At 37.7% G+C, this 18,200-nt stretch overlaps 1 protein-coding gene across 2 annotated transcripts in view; it reads right to left on the bottom strand.

Moving 5' to 3' along the window:
* Nucleotides 1-18,200, bottom strand: part of SRD5A2 (steroid 5 alpha-reductase 2) — a 40,835-nt gene that overhangs the window by 3,966 nt on the left and 18,669 nt on the right. Inside the window, exons 2-4 of one of the 2 annotated variants that reach the window (XM_041756770.1) lie at nucleotides 7,309-7,472; nucleotides 2,628-2,729; nucleotides 418-456 (exon numbers count right to left, since the gene is read on the bottom strand). In XM_041756770.1, the coding sequence (XP_041612704.1) occupies nucleotides 418-456; nucleotides 2,628-2,729; nucleotides 7,309-7,472 (305 nt within the window). Of the gene's footprint in view, nucleotides 1-305; nucleotides 457-2,627; nucleotides 2,730-7,308; nucleotides 7,473-18,200 lie in introns of both variants that reach the window. The other variant, XM_041756769.1, reaches the window with a different exon arrangement.

Genomic DNA, 18,200 nt, shown 5'->3' with positions numbered 1-18,200 from the left:
CCAAGTTCAGTGAAAGCCTTCTTTGGTAAGGTGGCAGGTGGCTTCCCAAGTCACCTCAGGCACTCCTCTCCCTACATGGGTTTTGTTTTGCTCATAGGAAAAAAAAATGTTTATAATACTGATACCCAGCTAAATCCCAAATTCAGTGAAAGCCCAGGAAGTCAGAATTTGCCAGTGTGGATTACTGTATCAACCTTCCCTTATAAAAATACGTGTCTTAGGTTTCCATATCTGACTCCAAGAGCTAAAAAACTGTTTGAAGAAAAAAGCTACTTGACTGCTGCCATCCTAATTGGAAAGTTTACCTATGGTGGTGAAAAGCTCGCAGCCCCAGGAAGCAAAGTGAGAAAAACGCAAATGCAAGTGCTGGGAGGGACCAAGTAGCCAGGGCATAGCCGATCCATTCAATGATCTCACCAAGGAAATTGGCTCCAGAAACATACGTAAACAAGCCACCTGTGTGCAGAAGAATGAAAAAGTCAATTTTCGGAACTGGATCACTGCCACATTAAAACTCCTCTGTTTTGTTCCAAAATACATAAAGGCAGTTATGACAAATAACTCTTGGGGAAAATGGAAAAAGTGACAACAGCCTGTTGCCCTCAGAACATCCTGGAATCATGAGTAGCCCCCACTGCTGCTTGACGGGCTCCAGCCAATCTCTAGCAACTGCTGTACCACTGGCTCCGGACAAGTCCAAGATGAGGGGCAGTAGACCTGATTTTGGTTTTGTTCTATTAAATAATGTTTCCAAGCCATCCCTCACCTTCTCATTTCTCCCCTGGACACCCATACAGCCTATTTCATGTTGGCACTCAGACAAAATGAAAAACACACTATGTAGCAATAATAAATATCTGAGTTGATGCTAGAAGTTATAAGATTTTCCTTTGCCATTTGCCCTCCCACCCCTGCAAAGGAGTGTGTATACTCTGTTCAACTTTAAAGAAGTGAGTGGGAGCTGTGAGGGCTGGTGAGGTCTGCTTGGGCTGATTTTCAAGATTTACTTTTCTACCGAAACATATATGTCTGATATCAAGCCTATAAGTAGAATCAACATATTTCCAATGATAGTAAATGTATCCACTTTCTGCCCCACACTCAACTAAATTATTTCTTTCCATACTTATATAAAGAATATGTTGTTTTTAAATCATTCTGTAACCTATCTTAATAGTTGGAAATTAACTTTGACAATCTAGCTTTTAAGAGAATTTTAAGAGAATTCTCCACTCTTTTTTGTTTAGCTAGTTATTGAGTGAATATTTAAAATCCCAAAGCCCCTTAAAGTTATATTCCTTAAAGATGACACTGCCTCAGCAGTTCTAGACCTGTGATTTGACAGGCCCTGGGAGAAACCACTGAACTCCCGCAGAGGGTCTATAAATTGCCTGTGGTATATGGGTCTATAATTGCAAATGGTATATCTTAATATATGCTATTATTTTTGGTTGATGTAGACACCAAGAGGATGTCAGCAACATTTAAATTCATTTGAATGTGTTACTGAGTTCATTGTAGCTCTGCTTTATTAATAAATAAATACTAATACCATTTTGTAATTTAGGAACAATTTTGATGCAAATAATAGGTTCTATTTACATCAAAAAGGATGAGAGCCATTAGCCTACACAAATACCACCTAAAATAGCAAAGGATTACTTGGACTAATTCACTCTCACCTTATGTTTGTCAACTTCACACCCTGGTTTCCTGGGAACAGTTAGGGTTTCAAATATGTAGTTACGGCAGGAAATATACACAGAACTGCCTGAGTACTCACTAGATAAATCCAGGTCAACTGGAGAAGACAAGTCATATACAAATCAGCTTTATTGGCTAACTCGAGAAGGACCAACACTCTGCACACATGATGCTTAATTTTCTTTGTTAACCTGACTGGGCTATAGTATGCCTTAGATATTTGATGAAACATTATTTCTGGGTATGTCCATGAAGGCGTTCCTGGATAAGATTAATATGTGAATCTACTCATTAAGACAGATTACCCTCCCTGAAGTGGGTGGGCCTCATCCAATCCACTAAAGGCCTAGATAGAACAAAGAGGCCAGGTAAAGGATAATTCACTCTCTCTGCCAGACTGTCTTTAAGCTAGGATATCAGTCTTCTCCTGCACACAGACTAGAACTTATACCACCCACTCACTCCCCTGGGTCTTGCTGATGACAGACCATGGGATTTCTCAGCTTCCATAATCATGTGAGCCAACTCCTCAAAATAAATCTCTTTATGAATCCGTATCTGTGTCTGTATCTATAGCCTATTGGTTCTGTTTCTCTGGAGAAGCCTAATACAGCACATGATAACCTTACCTACTGTAACGAGGTGGCAGTCTATTTCCACCTTACCCCAAACCTCGCACTCCCCAATCTTTAAGGCATTATGATGTCACAACATCCTGAGGGTGGCTCTATCTTCCTTGAACTTCTAGGTTCAGATCAGAAACGCAAAGGTATCGTGGGGTGAGAAGGGATATGAAGGAGAAGTCAGGGGAAAATTGGGATATACTGTATCATTTTTGCCCCCTCTCCATTTACTATTTATAACATAATCCAGGACAGGCTCTCAAGGAAGAGTGGAAATCTGAAGGGCAGGGGAGATATTACCTTGTGGAATCCTATAGGTGACTTCTCCAGGCTTCCTGAGCTGGCGCAATATATAGTCACTATGAATGTTGATTCCCATTCCCAAAATAAATAAGAAGATACCTTGGCAAAGAAGACAGAGGGAAGAAGTTAAAAATATATCCGGGTTTTGGTGCTTTTTTCTCACAAGCTAAGTTTTTTTTTTTCTAAAAATAAAGGAAGCACATTTTATTTCAAATTCTGAGAATGCTACGAAGATATGACAAAGGGTGACTAATTAGCCATTGTCCCAAATTTGGGTAGAGAGGCCACAGTGTTTCATAGACCAAAAGACTGACAATATACAGTGTCACATGATGGAGGTAGGTGGGAGAAAAGAGAAAGGGACTAACACCATTGTCCAATACTTGAATGAATGAATGAATGAATGAACGAACGAATAAATAAATAAATACATAAATAAATAAATAGCAAACTTTTGGCTCATTCATAAATAATTAAATTGTGGTTGGCAAACTCAACTGCTAATTCTAAACCCTTCTCCTTTGCTTCCCCCACTAAAGAGGCTGGAAGTCTGAATAGGTCATGTGACCTATTTCTGCCACAAGGATATAAAGGGAAATGAATGTTCTTGGGGTTTCCTTGGAAATTGTTTTGCTTTTCTGATAAAAGGGCGGATGGGACCAGTGTCTCTACTTCCTCCCTCCTCTTTCATTGCCAGATGCGATGCCTTGAGCTATAGTAATGGTCTTGCTTGCAATCATGAAGTGGATATGATTAGGATGACAGGTAAACATGTTAAGAACAGTGGAACAGAAAGTATAGAAAGTTCCTGGGAACTTAATATCTGTAAGCAATTAAAGGAATGCAGAAGCTGTCTACCTTTGGAATCTTGTTATATAAGAAATATAAAATTCTTATTTAAGTCACCATGAACTGGTTTTCTGTGACTCACTGCTGAGAGCATTCCCAATTAATATACTCATTCTCATGAAAGTAACATGAGCCAGATTGGGGAGCTTGGCACCTTGCAAACTGGTTTCCACCACTGCCAATTCATACACACATTCTTGTTCTTCCATTCATTGGTTCAGAAAGAAGCCCTGGTCTGAAGTGAGGAGAGCCAGGATTAGGGATGCTGGGGCTTGTACCTCAACGGGCACCTTATAGTCCAGAAACCTTCACTGTTCTGCATAGATGCCCAACTTCACCTCTCAACAATGTTGTTTGTGCTGATCAAAATACAGGAGGCAAAAAGCAAGAAAACTTGAATTAAAAACAGATCTACTCTCACATCATTTGCAGTGATAGGAAAAAAACAATGATTTGCAATCTTGTCTAGTCCAAAGATCATTGGCCATTTATGGTGACAGATGCTGACTACACTTATCTTGGTCTGCACTGAATAATATATAGAATTGTTGAATCACTACGTTATGCATCTGAAATTAATATTCAACCATACTTCAATAGTAAATTTTTAAAAATTATTGTTCTGGAAGAAAGGGAAACTGGATAAAGAACCCAATGGCAGGAGGTTGAAAGAAGGAGGAGAGAGAGCGTGCACCGATGTGGACAAAGTGGAAACCTTGGACTCATTGTCTGTGTGTCCTCAGCAAGTCACTGGCCCTCCCTCAGCCTCAGTTTTCTCATCTGTAAAATGTGGATTTGAATAATACCTATTTCACAAGGATGAGACAAGACTCACTCATGTGTTCATTCATTCATTCATTCATTCATTCAACTAACATTTATGGAGAGCTTACAATAGACCAAGCAATATCCTAAACACCAAGGATACAGTTGTGGGAAAACAGTCAAGGTCTGTCCTCATAGACCTTATATTTTAGCAGAAGAAGACAGAGATGAATTCAAATAATTAAAACATTTTAAATCATTGAATGTCACTGCAAAGCAGAAAATCATAGGATCATGAGATAGAGAGTGAGCTGGGGAGGAGAGGAGGTATCTCTACTTTAGATGAGGTGGATAGGGGAAACTTTTCTAAAGATTTGGCATTTTGTCCTGTGATTTGAATAATAAGAACTCACAGATCTGAGGGAGAGCAATCTGGTATAGGAATTAGCAGGTGCAAAGGCCCTAAGGCTAGAATAGGTTTACTACATCTAAAAATGGAAGGAAGGCTGGTGCAGTTGAAACTTTTAGAGGGAAAAGTGAGAAAATGTGGACAGAATGATAACTACAAACACACACTAAGCATTATAAGCCTTGGTGAGAAATTTGGATTGGTAAGTGCAAGAGAAAGCTACTGGCATGTCTGAAGCAGGAGAGAAATAGGAACTGATTTCCATTTATGATTGTTATGAAAGAAGTAAATATGTTATGTGGATTAGAAAAAATAAGGAAACCAAGACAGCTTATACCCAACACCCAGAAATCACAACCATTAAGCACCTTAATGCATACTCTTCCAGATTTTCATTCTATGTAATTATCTAGGCCATATTTCAAATTCCCCAGATAGCCTAAAAATGCTTCTTACAGCTAATTTGTGAAAACCAAAGTCCAGGATAGGACCACACCTGGGCATCTGGTCATTATCTCTTTTCAAGCCATTTTAATCTTGCCCAAACCCTTTTTTTTTTAAAGATTTATTTACTTATTTTGGGGGTGGGGGATGCACATGTGTCCACAGGGTAGGGGGGCAGAGGGAGAGAATCTTCGAGCAGACTCCTCACTGAGTGTAGAGCCCAATGCTGGGCTACATCTCATGACCTGTGCAATCATGACCTGAGCCAAAACCAAGAGTCAGATGCTCAACCAACTGAGCCACCCAGGCGTCCAATCCTTACCTTTTAAAAAATTGTTCAGGGCACTGACTTCTTGAAAAGACCAGACAGTTGTACCTCAGAATGTCCCCCTTTCTAGATAAGACTGGCTCACTTTCTGAGAGTGGCATTCAATTTATTTCTTCATTCTCTTTATTTCCTGTAAACTGGCATAAATCATTTCCCATAAATCATTTCCAACAGGAAATGATGTTGAAATGATGTTGAAATGATTCAACATACAGTTAGGTACATTTCTTTGTTTGTTCTCAATGTTAGGGAAGTTTCTTCTATTTAGATTTTTTTTTAAGTTTTATTTATTTCATCTCTACACCCAATCTGGGGCTCAAACTCAGGATCCCAAGAGCAAGAGTTGCTCACTCCACCAACTGAGCCAGCCAGGGTCCCCCATTTAGATTTTTTTTTCTAACTAAATTATAAATTTTCATGATTTAAAGGGCAAAACTATATTGAAAGAAAAGCTCTGCCTCCCATCCCATTCTTTTTCCCCCAGACCCTACATGTCACCTTTTTAAAATTAGTCTCTATATTTTAAAAAAAGATTTTATTTATTTATTTGACAGAGAGAGAGAGAACACAAGCAGGGGGAGTGGCAGAGGTAGAGAGAGAAACAGGTTCTGACCTGAGCAGGGAGCCCAATGAGGGGCTCTACTCCAGAACCCTGGGAGCATGACCTGAGCCCCCCAAGCACTCCAATTATTTTCTTTTTTTATCAACCCAATATTCCTTTTTCCAGTTTTACACACACACACACACACACACACACACACACACACACACACTTCCTTTCATCATTTTTACATGAAAAGTAGCATACTAGATCCACTGTTCACACTTTTTTTTTTAATTTAACCACATAGTCTAGAGATGTCTCACAGGAGCACATAAAGATCTTCCTTGGTTTGGTTTGGTTTGGTTTGGTTTGGTTTGGTTTGTTTCTGTGGCTCCAGAACACTCCACTGTGTGCATGGATCAGCATTCATACAACCAATCCTCCAGTCGTTTGTATTTTCAGACGTTCACTGGAGCAAGGACTATATCAAAGGCCAGGGCCAGTGGCAGGAAGCTGCGAAGGTCACTGTGGCAGTCCCAGCAAGAGATCATGATGGTTCGGACCAGGATGATGTCAGAGCAATGAGGGAGAAGGGAGAAGGGAATTCAGTCGGCACATGTTATGGAGCTAGATGCAGCTGTACTAAGCTGATAGATAAAACTTGATGTGTGATGTAAAAGAGTTAAGAATTAAGGCTAATCCCTGCATTTTGGTTTAAGCCAAAATAATGTGCAAACAATTGAACCTTTCTGACTTGAGTTCCTCTTGCAGATAATAAAAAAGAAAATTCAACAGTGTTTTCTACTATTTTAGATAAAATGGTCAGGAAAAGTCTCTTTGAGGAGGTACAAATTGATAGAGACCTAAATAAAGTGAGGGACCAAACTCCATGAGTATATGTGGACAGAACATTCTAGAGAGAGGGAACAGTCTGTGTAAAAGCTCTGAGGCAGGACCAGCTTAGCTTGACTGTTTCAGGCCTAGCAGGAAAGCTACTGAGGCTGCAGCATAGTAATTGGATGAAGGTAGGAAATGGGGTCGGGAAATCAAAGTGGGACCAACAACATTTGGGCGTCACAGGCTCAGGCAGTATAAGGAATTTGTATTTTGTTCCAAGAGTAACAGAAGTGCTCTAGAGGATTCCCAGGTGCGGAGTGACATGTTTTTCAAAGAGCTCTCTGGCTGCTTTATAGAACAAAGACCCAGGTGGCAGGAGGAAAGAGGAGAATGGAATTCACTAGGGGGTTATTGCAGTAGGGTGGGGAAAGGTGATGGGGATTTAGGCCGTGGGAAGTGGTATTCACTGCGGTGTGGGTAAGAAGTGGCCAGGTTTACTTACCCAGGCTAAACCGCACATCCATGTACCACTCAGCAGGGTACTCAGCACAGTAAATCAGATAGTAGCCTTGGAGAAGTCCATTTCCCGCACAGAAGATAAATCCTCTGACCAGGAACACAACTGGAAAAGGCCTCCCTCTAGTGAGCAATGAGTAAATAAATGTCCTGGAGACAGGAAAGAACGGTCAGGATACAGAGTTTAAAAAAAAAAAAAAAAAAATCAAACAATGAGATGAAACAACAGACAATTGCATCAAACCCATTTTAAAAAATAATTTTCCCTTGAACTTATGCAAAAAAGAACATTATTATTCCATTCTAGAGCACTTATGCTATTATTTGTCTTGCTTCATTAAAATCCTTAGTAGTCACCATTTATTACCTTATTTTATTCTCCAACCAGCCTTGAAAGGTAAATTTCATCTCCATTCACTAGTTAATAAATTCAATCCTATGAGCCCAGGATTGGAGCTCAGCTTTATATCAATCTACAAACGAAACCCAGATGACAAAGGAGAAAGAGAGCGCCTGGCTTGCCCCTGCAGCAGTGAGATGACATTTTGATAGCAGCCATTCAATCATACGGCTTTCTATTTGTGGCTCTGATACGATTTAATTACCAATATTGTAGCATTTCCTAGGAAGTGGACCACAGAATCTCTCGAGAAAAGAGATTCCTCTAATTGTTAGGAGGCATGAATCTAAAGGAATCTAGGAAAATGGGATTAAAAATATATAAACAGCCTCAAAATAAGAATTTGCCCAAGATATAATGCTAAATACTAGACACCAACTACATCTTCTTTATCATTTTTCTTCTTTTATGGTACAATATAATAATCATACAGGTGAGTTCATAAACCTATGTGAATAGTTGAATGCATAACTATTAATTAAGCACCTATATAGTCACTAAACAGGTTAAGAAATAGAACATTCCCTTCACCCTGAAGCCTCCCTCCCTATTCACCACACCACCAACACCCAAGAAGTAACCAGTATCCTGATTTTTGTAATATTCTCTTCCTTTTGCTTCTTTACAATTTTACCACATTTGGATGCATCCCTAAAAATGTATTTTGTTTATTTTTAATTCCATATTAATGGAGTCATATTCTGATTCTTAGAGTATCTATTAATCTCTTACTTCTATAATTTATCCTATTTCTCAGACTCAAGCATGTTGTTGTATATAAGCTATAATTCATATATTTTCATTGTTATGTATGAATATACCCATGTGTTTATCTATTTTATTTTAATGGATTTGGGGTTGCTTCCAAAGTCTTGTAACCACTCAGAGCTGTTTTCCCATTATTTAATGATTTACATTTTCTGTTTAAACCTTTGATACATCTGGAATTTCTTTTGTTGAAAGAAGTTAGACAAGAATCGAACTCAATGTCTTTCCTAATGCTTGTAAATTTATTAAATTCTTTTCTTTCATTGACATGCATTCCCATTGGTATTATATACTACATCATCATAAAAATTGATTCTTTTTCTGGACATTTGATTCTGTTCCATTGATCTGTTTATTGCCAATACTAGACTGTTTTAATAATTATACTTTTAATATATGTCAATACTAGGTGGGGCTACTTTTTTAAGCAAATTTTACTCCCAACGTCGGGTTCTAACTCATGACCCCAAGATCAAGAGCTGCATGCCCTACTGACTGAGCCAGCCAGACCTGGGAGGGTGGGGAAGGAGCTATTCTTATATAATTACTGTTTTTCATGATTTTCAACTTAGTCTTAATTATTTATTTCTTCATGTGAACTTTAAAATAACTCATGGCCCGGGGGTGACCTGGCCAAGGTGCAGCGGGCCGTGTGCATGCTGAGCAACACTACCGCCATCGCCGAGGCCTGGGCCCGCCTGGACCGTAAGTTTGACCTCATGTATGCAAAGTGAGCCTTTGTGCACTGGTACGTGGGGGAAGGCATGGAGGAAGGGGAGTTCTCCGAGGCCCGGGAGGATCTGGCAGCCCTGGAGAAAGATTATGAAGAGGTGGGCGTGGATTCTGTGGAAGCAGAGGCTGAAGAAGGGGAAGAATATTGACCGGAGTGGAGCTGGCAACCATCTCTTTGTATCGCCCCCACTATAACATTACGAGATAGGTTTACCTATTAAAGTTTCTGTTTGAAAAAAAAATAAAAAATAAAAAATAAAATAAAAAATAAAAAAAATAAAACTAACTCATGGAACGCCCCCTCCCAAATTTTAGAAATACTCTTAAATGTAAAAGTTAATTAAAGTAGTGAAATAGCAAGAGGACCTCCAAGAGCTCACACCTCCATAAAAGCAAAGAAAAAACTGGCAAAAAATATATATATCTATCAGAAATATATATATGTGTATCAGAATATACATATACATGTATATATATGTATACACATATATATTGTATGCATATATACATATATATAGTATATATATATATGTATGTATCTGATATATATGAAACAACCCAAACATCCCTCGGTTGATGAATGGATAAACAAAATGTTGAATATCTGTACACGCACATATTATTACACCACAAGAAGGAATAAAGTAGTGACATATGCAACAACATGGATGAATCTTAAAAACAACACCCTACGCAAAATAAGCCAGTCACAAAAGTCTATGTCTTATATGACTCCATCCATATAAAGTGTCCTGAATAGGCAAATCCTTAGAGGCAGAAAATGGAAGGTGGCTGCCAGGGGCTGGGGGTTGAGGGATGGGAAACTGACTGCTACCAGGCACAGGATCTCTTTCCAGGCTAATGAAAGTTTTCCAGAATCAGATAACGGCTAAGGTTGCACAATTTTCTGGATCTACTAAAAACCACTTAATTCTACTCTTTAGAATGGTATGAATTTTATGGTACGTGAATTATACCTCAATATTTAAGCTAATTAAAAGAAAATTCCAGCCATGGTGCACTCTGTGGTTAAGTTGTGGGGCTTCTTCCCCTGACTAGCTGTATGGCCCTGGCACCTAACCTCACTCACTACGTCTATCTCTTCATCCACCCGTCTTGTACGGTTGTGAGGATGAAGTGAGCCAAATTATACAAAGTTCTTAGAATGGAATAAATAATAAGGGCTCAGTAAACGTACTGTTTTTGATAATAATATGTTTATTAGGCATTACCTTTCTATTCAGGTACGAGTGGTCCCTTTGTACTCACTCAGGTCTTTTTTTGTACTCTCAGTACATTTTTAAGTTTCTTCACATAGATTTTGTACAGTCTTTGCTATGTTTCATCCCCAATTTTTTAAATCTCTTTTTGTGTGACTATAAATGGGATTTTTCACTTACCTCTACTAACTGGTTGTTTTACATATAGAAGAAAGCCTTCGATTTTTCTAATATTAATATGTTAATTTTGTTCCCAACCACATCCCAAATTCCTTACTTATAATAGTTTTTCAGTTTATTTCCCAAGATTTCCCAGGTATATCAGCATCTGCAAATAATGTTAGATTCCTGTCTTTAAAGGACCCTGGAAGCCTTTTCTCTCTCTCTCTCTCTCTCTCCCTCGCTGTCTCTCTCTCTCTCTCTCTCTCTCCTCTTCCTCCTCCTCCTCCTCAAAAAGGTGGGGAGCACTTGGGTGGCTCAGTTAAGCTTCCAATTCTAACTATTGATTTTGGCTTAGGTCATGATCTCAGGGTTGTGAGGTCAAGTCCTGCATCAGGCTCTGTGCTCAGTGCAGAGTCTGCTTGAAATTCTCTCCCTCTGGCCTTCTCCTGGCTTGTGCTCTTTCTATCTTTCTCTAAAATAGATCAATAAAGTAAAAAAAAAAAAATTAAGATTTTCAGTGTAAAAGAAAAGGATACAAATATAAAATCAAAGAAAATGTAATGTTAAATTTGAATTGGAAATAGGAATATGAATTCATGACTTTTAATACGGACCCACTCAAAGACCTAGGAGTAATGACACACCAGTAGCAATAAGCACCGGGTCTTCATTTGTAAGTAGTCTTCTCCAAAGGAAGCAGACCACCAAGGAGAAATAGCTCAATCCATGTCAGAGGCAGGAAAAGTACAAGGTGAGACATTTTTTGGTGTTGGAAAGTAAGGAAATAATCCAAGATTAAAAGGAGGGGATAGGGAGGGGCCCCCAGGTGGCTCAGTAAGTTAAGCGACTGACTCTTGCTTTTGGCTCAGGTCATGATCTCAGAGTCCTGGATTGAGCCCCACATCAGGCACCGTGCTCAGTGTGGAGTCTGCTTGTCTCTCTCCCTCCTTTCCTCTCCCTATCCACCCCTGCACTCTCTCTCTCATAAATAAATAAAATCTTTAAAAATAAATAAGTAAATAATAAAAAGGGAGGACGGGGGTTGTCAAAATTACATAGGTGCCAACTGGGTATCAAATTTGTGACAAACTGGGTATCAAAAAAAATCATGACAACAGTTGATTGTAAACATCTGTAAACTGCTGGTAAAGGTTAACCTTTACTATCTCATTAGATTCCTGTAAAAATTAAATATGATTATGCAAGGAAAAGTGCCAGACACAGGATAGTTGCTGGATAATTTGTTTCTCTTTCCATTCACAACCTATGAAGCCTTGAGGACTGGAAGGTGGCTTAAGTTCCTATAGGGAAAGGGTCCTGGAAGGCTACAGAAAGGCTCTTTTTAAAATGGTGTTTGCATCTCAATGTGGCCTTGTCAGTGCCAACAATGCCCCCAAACTGGTCCTTACATGAAACCACAATTCCAAATCAAATTATGTATCTGCCCTATCCCTAACTTCTGGACTTTTCAAGTCTAAGGCACAGGCTAATCCAAAAGAGTGTGTAATAATCAGATCAGGCTCACGGCTACAATAAACAACTCTAAAGTATCAGAGTTTTCAAAAAATAAAAGTTCATTTCTTGCTCATGCCACAGCACAATGCTGTTCAGGAGAGGTGCTCTGCTCCACAATCCTGCAGGACTCAGACTCTTCCAGGGCAACTTCCTCCTCTGATCTGCAGACAAACAGAGAGAGTGTGGAGAAGTGTGTGCAGGTTTTCCCAAGGGCCAGGCCACAAGCTAGAAATTGAATACATTACTTCCACCCTCACTCCTCTACCCATCCACCCCACCCACCCACCACCAGCTGCAAGGGAGGCTGGGAAACATAGCCTCGCTGGATTTTCCAGCAGGAAAAGGAAAAGAGAGTTGGTGAAACAGAGCACAAGCAATAGGCTCTGGAAAGCCAGAAGCCCTGGAGAACAAATAAAATCCTTCTGATCAGAATGACTATGCTGCTGGAAAGCTGGAAGCATCTCATCAAAGCATCTCTTATTTATAAACTCTGACTTGTGAAAACCATAGTTGATCTATTTTCTTCCAGCCCAGTGTCTAGACTTGTTGGTATTTCCAGTGATATTTCCCTTCCCCCCCTTTTTTCTTTACATTGTTTTCCTTTAGTAACTTGTCATGTTCCGTTTTCATTTCACTTTTTGCTCTTTTTCTTGAATATATTATACTAATTTTGGAAAGTCAGTGAAACTGTCAAAATGTTAGTTATCTCAATAAGGTACTTGTAATTAAAGAACTACAATCACTAATTCTACTGTATTAAATATTAGGAGATATAGTTTGATAAAGAGATGCTGGATGCATCTCTTTTTATAAAAAAAAAAAATTCAATGTAGAAAGTGATAAGAACAATGAAGAGAAAAGAAAAGAGAGTCAAATAGCCCAAGAGGTTGACGAATAATGCCATGAAGGGTTACTGGTGAGTCTCACTTTCAGATCGCATATATGCCCTAGGAATCAGTTTCCTTGGTTTGGGACCACTTTGCTTTAATTCCCTCCTCCACTGCTAACAACGTTTTCATTCTTCTGTGTTTGTTCTGATACAGAGACTGATAAGTACTCTGTAAATACAAAGTTTTCTATCACTGCTAAGTAAATATTCATTTGGGGGGACTCTTATTGGAAAGGGTTAACTGAAATTGCAAATCCAAATTAAACTAAAGAAACAACCTTTAAAATTACACATCTTCCACAGGCCAACTCATATTTAACTAAGTCTTCTTCAAATATAAATGCTATTGCTAAGATTATCAAGCCTATTGAAGACTTTTCACTAAATGAAATTTTAGATTTCATTGTCAATCAAAATAAATTCAAACTCCATATATAAATACAAGGTTCTCATGTGTATATTTACTTGTTATGTGTAGTAACGACTCCTTCCTTTACCCAAGTCCCCCTTCACCCACCACCCCACTGTTTTGCTTTCCTTCACAGCAAAACTCCTCCCAAGAGTTATCTATACTTGCCAACTCTTTGTCTTCTCCCCTTTCTCCCCTCTCCCACCATAGAAACTGATCTTGGTGAGACCACCAGAAATCTCTACACTTCCAGATCTGAGAGTCAATTTTCAGTTCTCTTCTTATTTAACAAGTTAATCACTCCATTCTTCTGGAAACACCCCCTTCTCTCAGCTCCTAGCACACCACTTTCTCTTGGTTCTTCTTCTACTTTACTGATTTCTTGTCATTTGCCTTTGCTGATTTCTCTTTATCTCCCTAGCCTCTAAATATTGAAGTACACCATGGCTCGGGATCTTTTCTTTATTTACAAGCCATTGTAGATGTGCCCATACTAGACTCATATCTTTAAAAATCATATCCAGAATGACAACTCCCAAATCTATGTCTCCAGACAGGATGTCTGCAGTCCTTGAACTCAGACTTATATAGTCAATGTCCTCCTAGACGTCTAGTTTAAAGGATATCTCAAACTTAAAATATCCAAATCCAAACCCCTGATCCCCCATCCTTCCCCAAAATTGCACCTCTCTAATCTCAGTAAATGGCAAGTTCATTCTTCCAATTGCTCAGACTGAGGACCTTGAACCACTGTTGACTTCTCTCTCTCTCTCTCTCTCTCTCTCCTCTCTCCGGCTCTCTCTGTCTCTGTCTCTCTCTCATACTCCACATTAAATCTATTAACAGATCTTGTCAGCTCTACCCTCAAAATATTTCCAGGATTTGACTGCTTCTCTCCCAACTCTATCCAACAGAAAGATAACAAGACAGAAAGATAACAAAGTTCCAAAACTTGGGAACTTAACAGCATACTTCTAAATAATTTATGGTTCAAAGAGGAAGCTTCAAATGAAATCAAAAACTATATTGAAGTCAATTAAAATGAAAATTACAATATTTTAAAATTTGTGGGACACAGCTAAATCAGTGCTGAGAGGGACGTTTGTTCCACTAAGTGCAACAATAGAAAATAGGAAAGGTTTCAAAGATCCCACCTTAAGAAACTAGGGGAGAAAAAAGAGCATAAAAATCCAAAGAAGGCAGAAGAATGGCAATAAAAAAGATAAAAGCAGAAATTGTTGAAATTCAAAACATTAAAACTAACTAAAATGAATAAGACAAAGAGCTATTCTTTGAAAAGATCAATGAAATTAACATACCTCTGAAAGACTAATAAAGAAAAAGAAAAAAAAGAATAAGAGACACCATCAGGAATGAAACAGGGACTATTATTACAGAACCTGCAAACACAAGGATAATAAAGAAATACTAGGAACAACTCTACATGCACAAATTTGCCAATTTAGATAAAATGAACCAAATCCTTGAAAAACACAGCTATCATAGCTCACTTTAATGAACAGCCCTGTAACTATTGAGAAAAGCCCTGGAACTATTTAAGTCATAATTTTAAAACTCCCCCCTCAAAAAATCTCTAGGTCCAGATGACTTCACTGGAGAATTCTACAAATATTTAAAGAATTAACACCAATTTTACATAATCACTTCATTTTATAAAGCTAGTATTACCCTGATACGAAAACCAGACCAAGACAGTACAAAAAAGATGCATTAATTCTACAGACCATTAATTCTCATAAATATGAACACAGAAATATTTAACAAGTTGTTAACAAACAGAATTCAGCCGTATATATAAACAATTATATAGCACGAGTAAGTAGGATTTATTCCAGGGATGCAAGACTGGTTCAAAATTCAAAAACCAATCAATGAAATCAACCACATTAGCAAAATTAAAAAAGAAATATTGTGGTCACATCAGTCACTGTAAAACAAACAAACATTTGATGAATTTTAACACCTAGTAATGATAAAAATGCAGAAAATAAGAATACAGTAAATCTGCCTGAACTTGATAAAGCACATCTACAGGTAACATTACACTGAATGGTCAACGACTGAATGCTTTTCCTCTGACATCATGAACAAGACAAGGATGTCTAATCTCACCACTCTTACTTAACAAAGTGCTGAAAATTCTAGTCAGTGCAATAAGACAAGAAAAAAAGAAGCAAACATAACAGAAGGGAAGAAACAATACTGTCCCTCTTTGCAAATGACATGATTGTCTCTATAGAAAAATCCCAAAGAATATACCAAAAATACCCCAACCTCCTAATAAGTGAATTCAGCAAGTTTGCAGGATACACCATGTTCAATTATATTTCTACATGCTTTTAATGAACATATGGACACTGAAATTAGAAAAATAAATTAACATTTACAATAGTTCAAAAATAAAATACTTAGGTGCAAATCCAAACAAATATGTACAGGACTTATATGGTGAAAACTACAAAGCATTAATGACAGAAATCAAAGATTTAAATAAATGGAGACATACTATTTTATGGGTTGAAAGATTCACCATAGTTAAGATGTCAATTCTCCCCAAATTGATAATGATATTCCTATTAAATTCTAACAAGATTTTTTATAAATATAGGCAACATAATTCAAAAATTTATATTGAAAGGCAAAAGAGTTTTGATAGCTAAAACTATTCTGAAAAGAAGAATAAAGTGGGAGGAATTTATCTACCAGATTTTAAGATCTACTATATAACTACATGAAACTGCAATGGTATTGGTGAAAGGATATACACATAAATCAATGTAACAAAGAACACAGAAACACACCTAAACAAATAGGCCCAACTTATTTTTTATAAGGGTACAAAAGCAATTAAATGAACAAAACATAGCCTTCCAACCAGAAAATTCTCAGAATATAAGGCTAAGCAATGAGGTCTTAGGTTTGACACAAAAGCATCATCCATAAGAGGAGAAAAATCATAAACTGGACTTTGTCAAGCCTTTTTAAACTTTTGCTCTTCATAAGAGCGAAAAAGGATGAAAAGGAAAGCTACATGATGGGAAAAATATTTGCAAACCACATATTTTACAAAAGACTAGAATTTACAACACTAGAATTTAATTTTTTTTTAATTTTTATTTATTTATGATAGTCACAGAGAGAGAGAGAGAGAGAGGCAGAGATACAGGCAGAGGGAGAAGCAGGCTCCATGCACCGGGAGCCTGACGTGGGATTCGATCCCGGGTCTCCAGGATCGCGCCCTGGGCCAAAGGCAGGCGCCAAACCACTGCGCCACCCAGGGATCCCACAACACTAGAATTTAAAAGAACTCTCCAAACTCAACATTAAAAGCAAAAAAATTCAATTAGAAAGTGGGCAAAAAACACGATGAGTCACTTTACCTACAAGTACATAAAGATTTCAAAAATGCACATGAAACAATGTTCAACATTGTTAGCCTTTAGGAAATGCACATTAAAACCATAATAGATATTATTACACACCTATCAGAATGGCTAAACTAAAAACTGACAACACCAAATATTGGCAAAGATATGAAAAAAATTGGATCATTTGTATATTGCTGGTGTGAATGTATAGCCACTCTATACAGCTTCTTCAAAACCTAAACGTGAATCTGCCATATTACCCAGAAATTGCTTTTCTGGGCATTTATCACAGAGAAATGAAAACATGTTTTCCAAAATTCATATACAAATGTTTATAGCGACTTTATTCATAACAATCAAAGACAGGAAACTCAGATGTCCTTCAATTTGTGGATTATTAAACAAACAAGTACATCCATACCATGGAATACTACTCAGCAGTAACAGAAAGAATTAACAATACACATGACAACCTCGATGAATCTCCAGATAGTTACACCGAGTGAAAAAGAAAAAGCTAATTTCAAAAGGTTACATGCTATATTCTGCCATTTATATGACATTGTTGAAGTCATAAAATATAAAAATGAAGAACAAATTAACGGTTGCCAGGGATTTAGGTGGTGGTGGGAATAGGAGGAAAAGTGAATGTTTAAACACTAGGAATCACCCTGGTGATGGAAGTGTTCTGTCTCTTGACTATACAAAAATGCCAATATTCTGGTTGTGATACTACAGTATAGTATTTGGAGATAACTGGAGTAAAGGTGACACAAGATATCTATATATTATTTCTAACAATTACATGTGCATCTATAATTATCTTAATAAATATGTAATATCCTATGTATGTATATATGCCATAATGAATGGTGGCTGACTTGGAGAATCAGTTTTTAACCATGGATGTCTATAGAGATACTTTCTTTGGTTTAAAAGACAGCCCTTAAATTCTACTGGTCAGTGGCAGATATGGTTGAGTATTAAAGCTACTTTACCTACTAAATTAAACTCTTTCAGAGATTTATGAAAGCTCTCTGGAAGATTTTGATGCCACCAGTCATGCACTCACCCACAGATCAGTTCTAAGAGCTCAGTTGTATGAAAGGTAACCCAGAACCTGGAATAATTCTTCGTGAAAAAAAATTACTCAGTAAATAAGTACTCAAGAAATATAAAAAGTACTCAGTAAATGAGTATAGATTACTCCAAGTTTTATCCATCATCTTTGTATTTGGTTGTTTCTATTTGGGTAACTGTGGCAAAGTGAAAATGGATGGTGGATACACCACTTCCAAAATACATGACTGTGTTCATTATTTTTTTATTACTGCACAATACACCACCCTAAAACTTAATGGTTAAAAACATCAACAAACATGTGTTTTCACTCA

This window comes from Vulpes lagopus, chromosome 5 (genome assembly GCF_018345385.1).
Source record: "Vulpes lagopus strain Blue_001 chromosome 5, ASM1834538v1, whole genome shotgun sequence".
Lineage (NCBI taxonomy): Eukaryota > Metazoa > Chordata > Mammalia > Carnivora > Canidae > Vulpes > Vulpes lagopus.
Note: the sequence above shows the minus strand (reverse complement) of the source record. Positions and strands in the feature narration are given on the sequence as shown.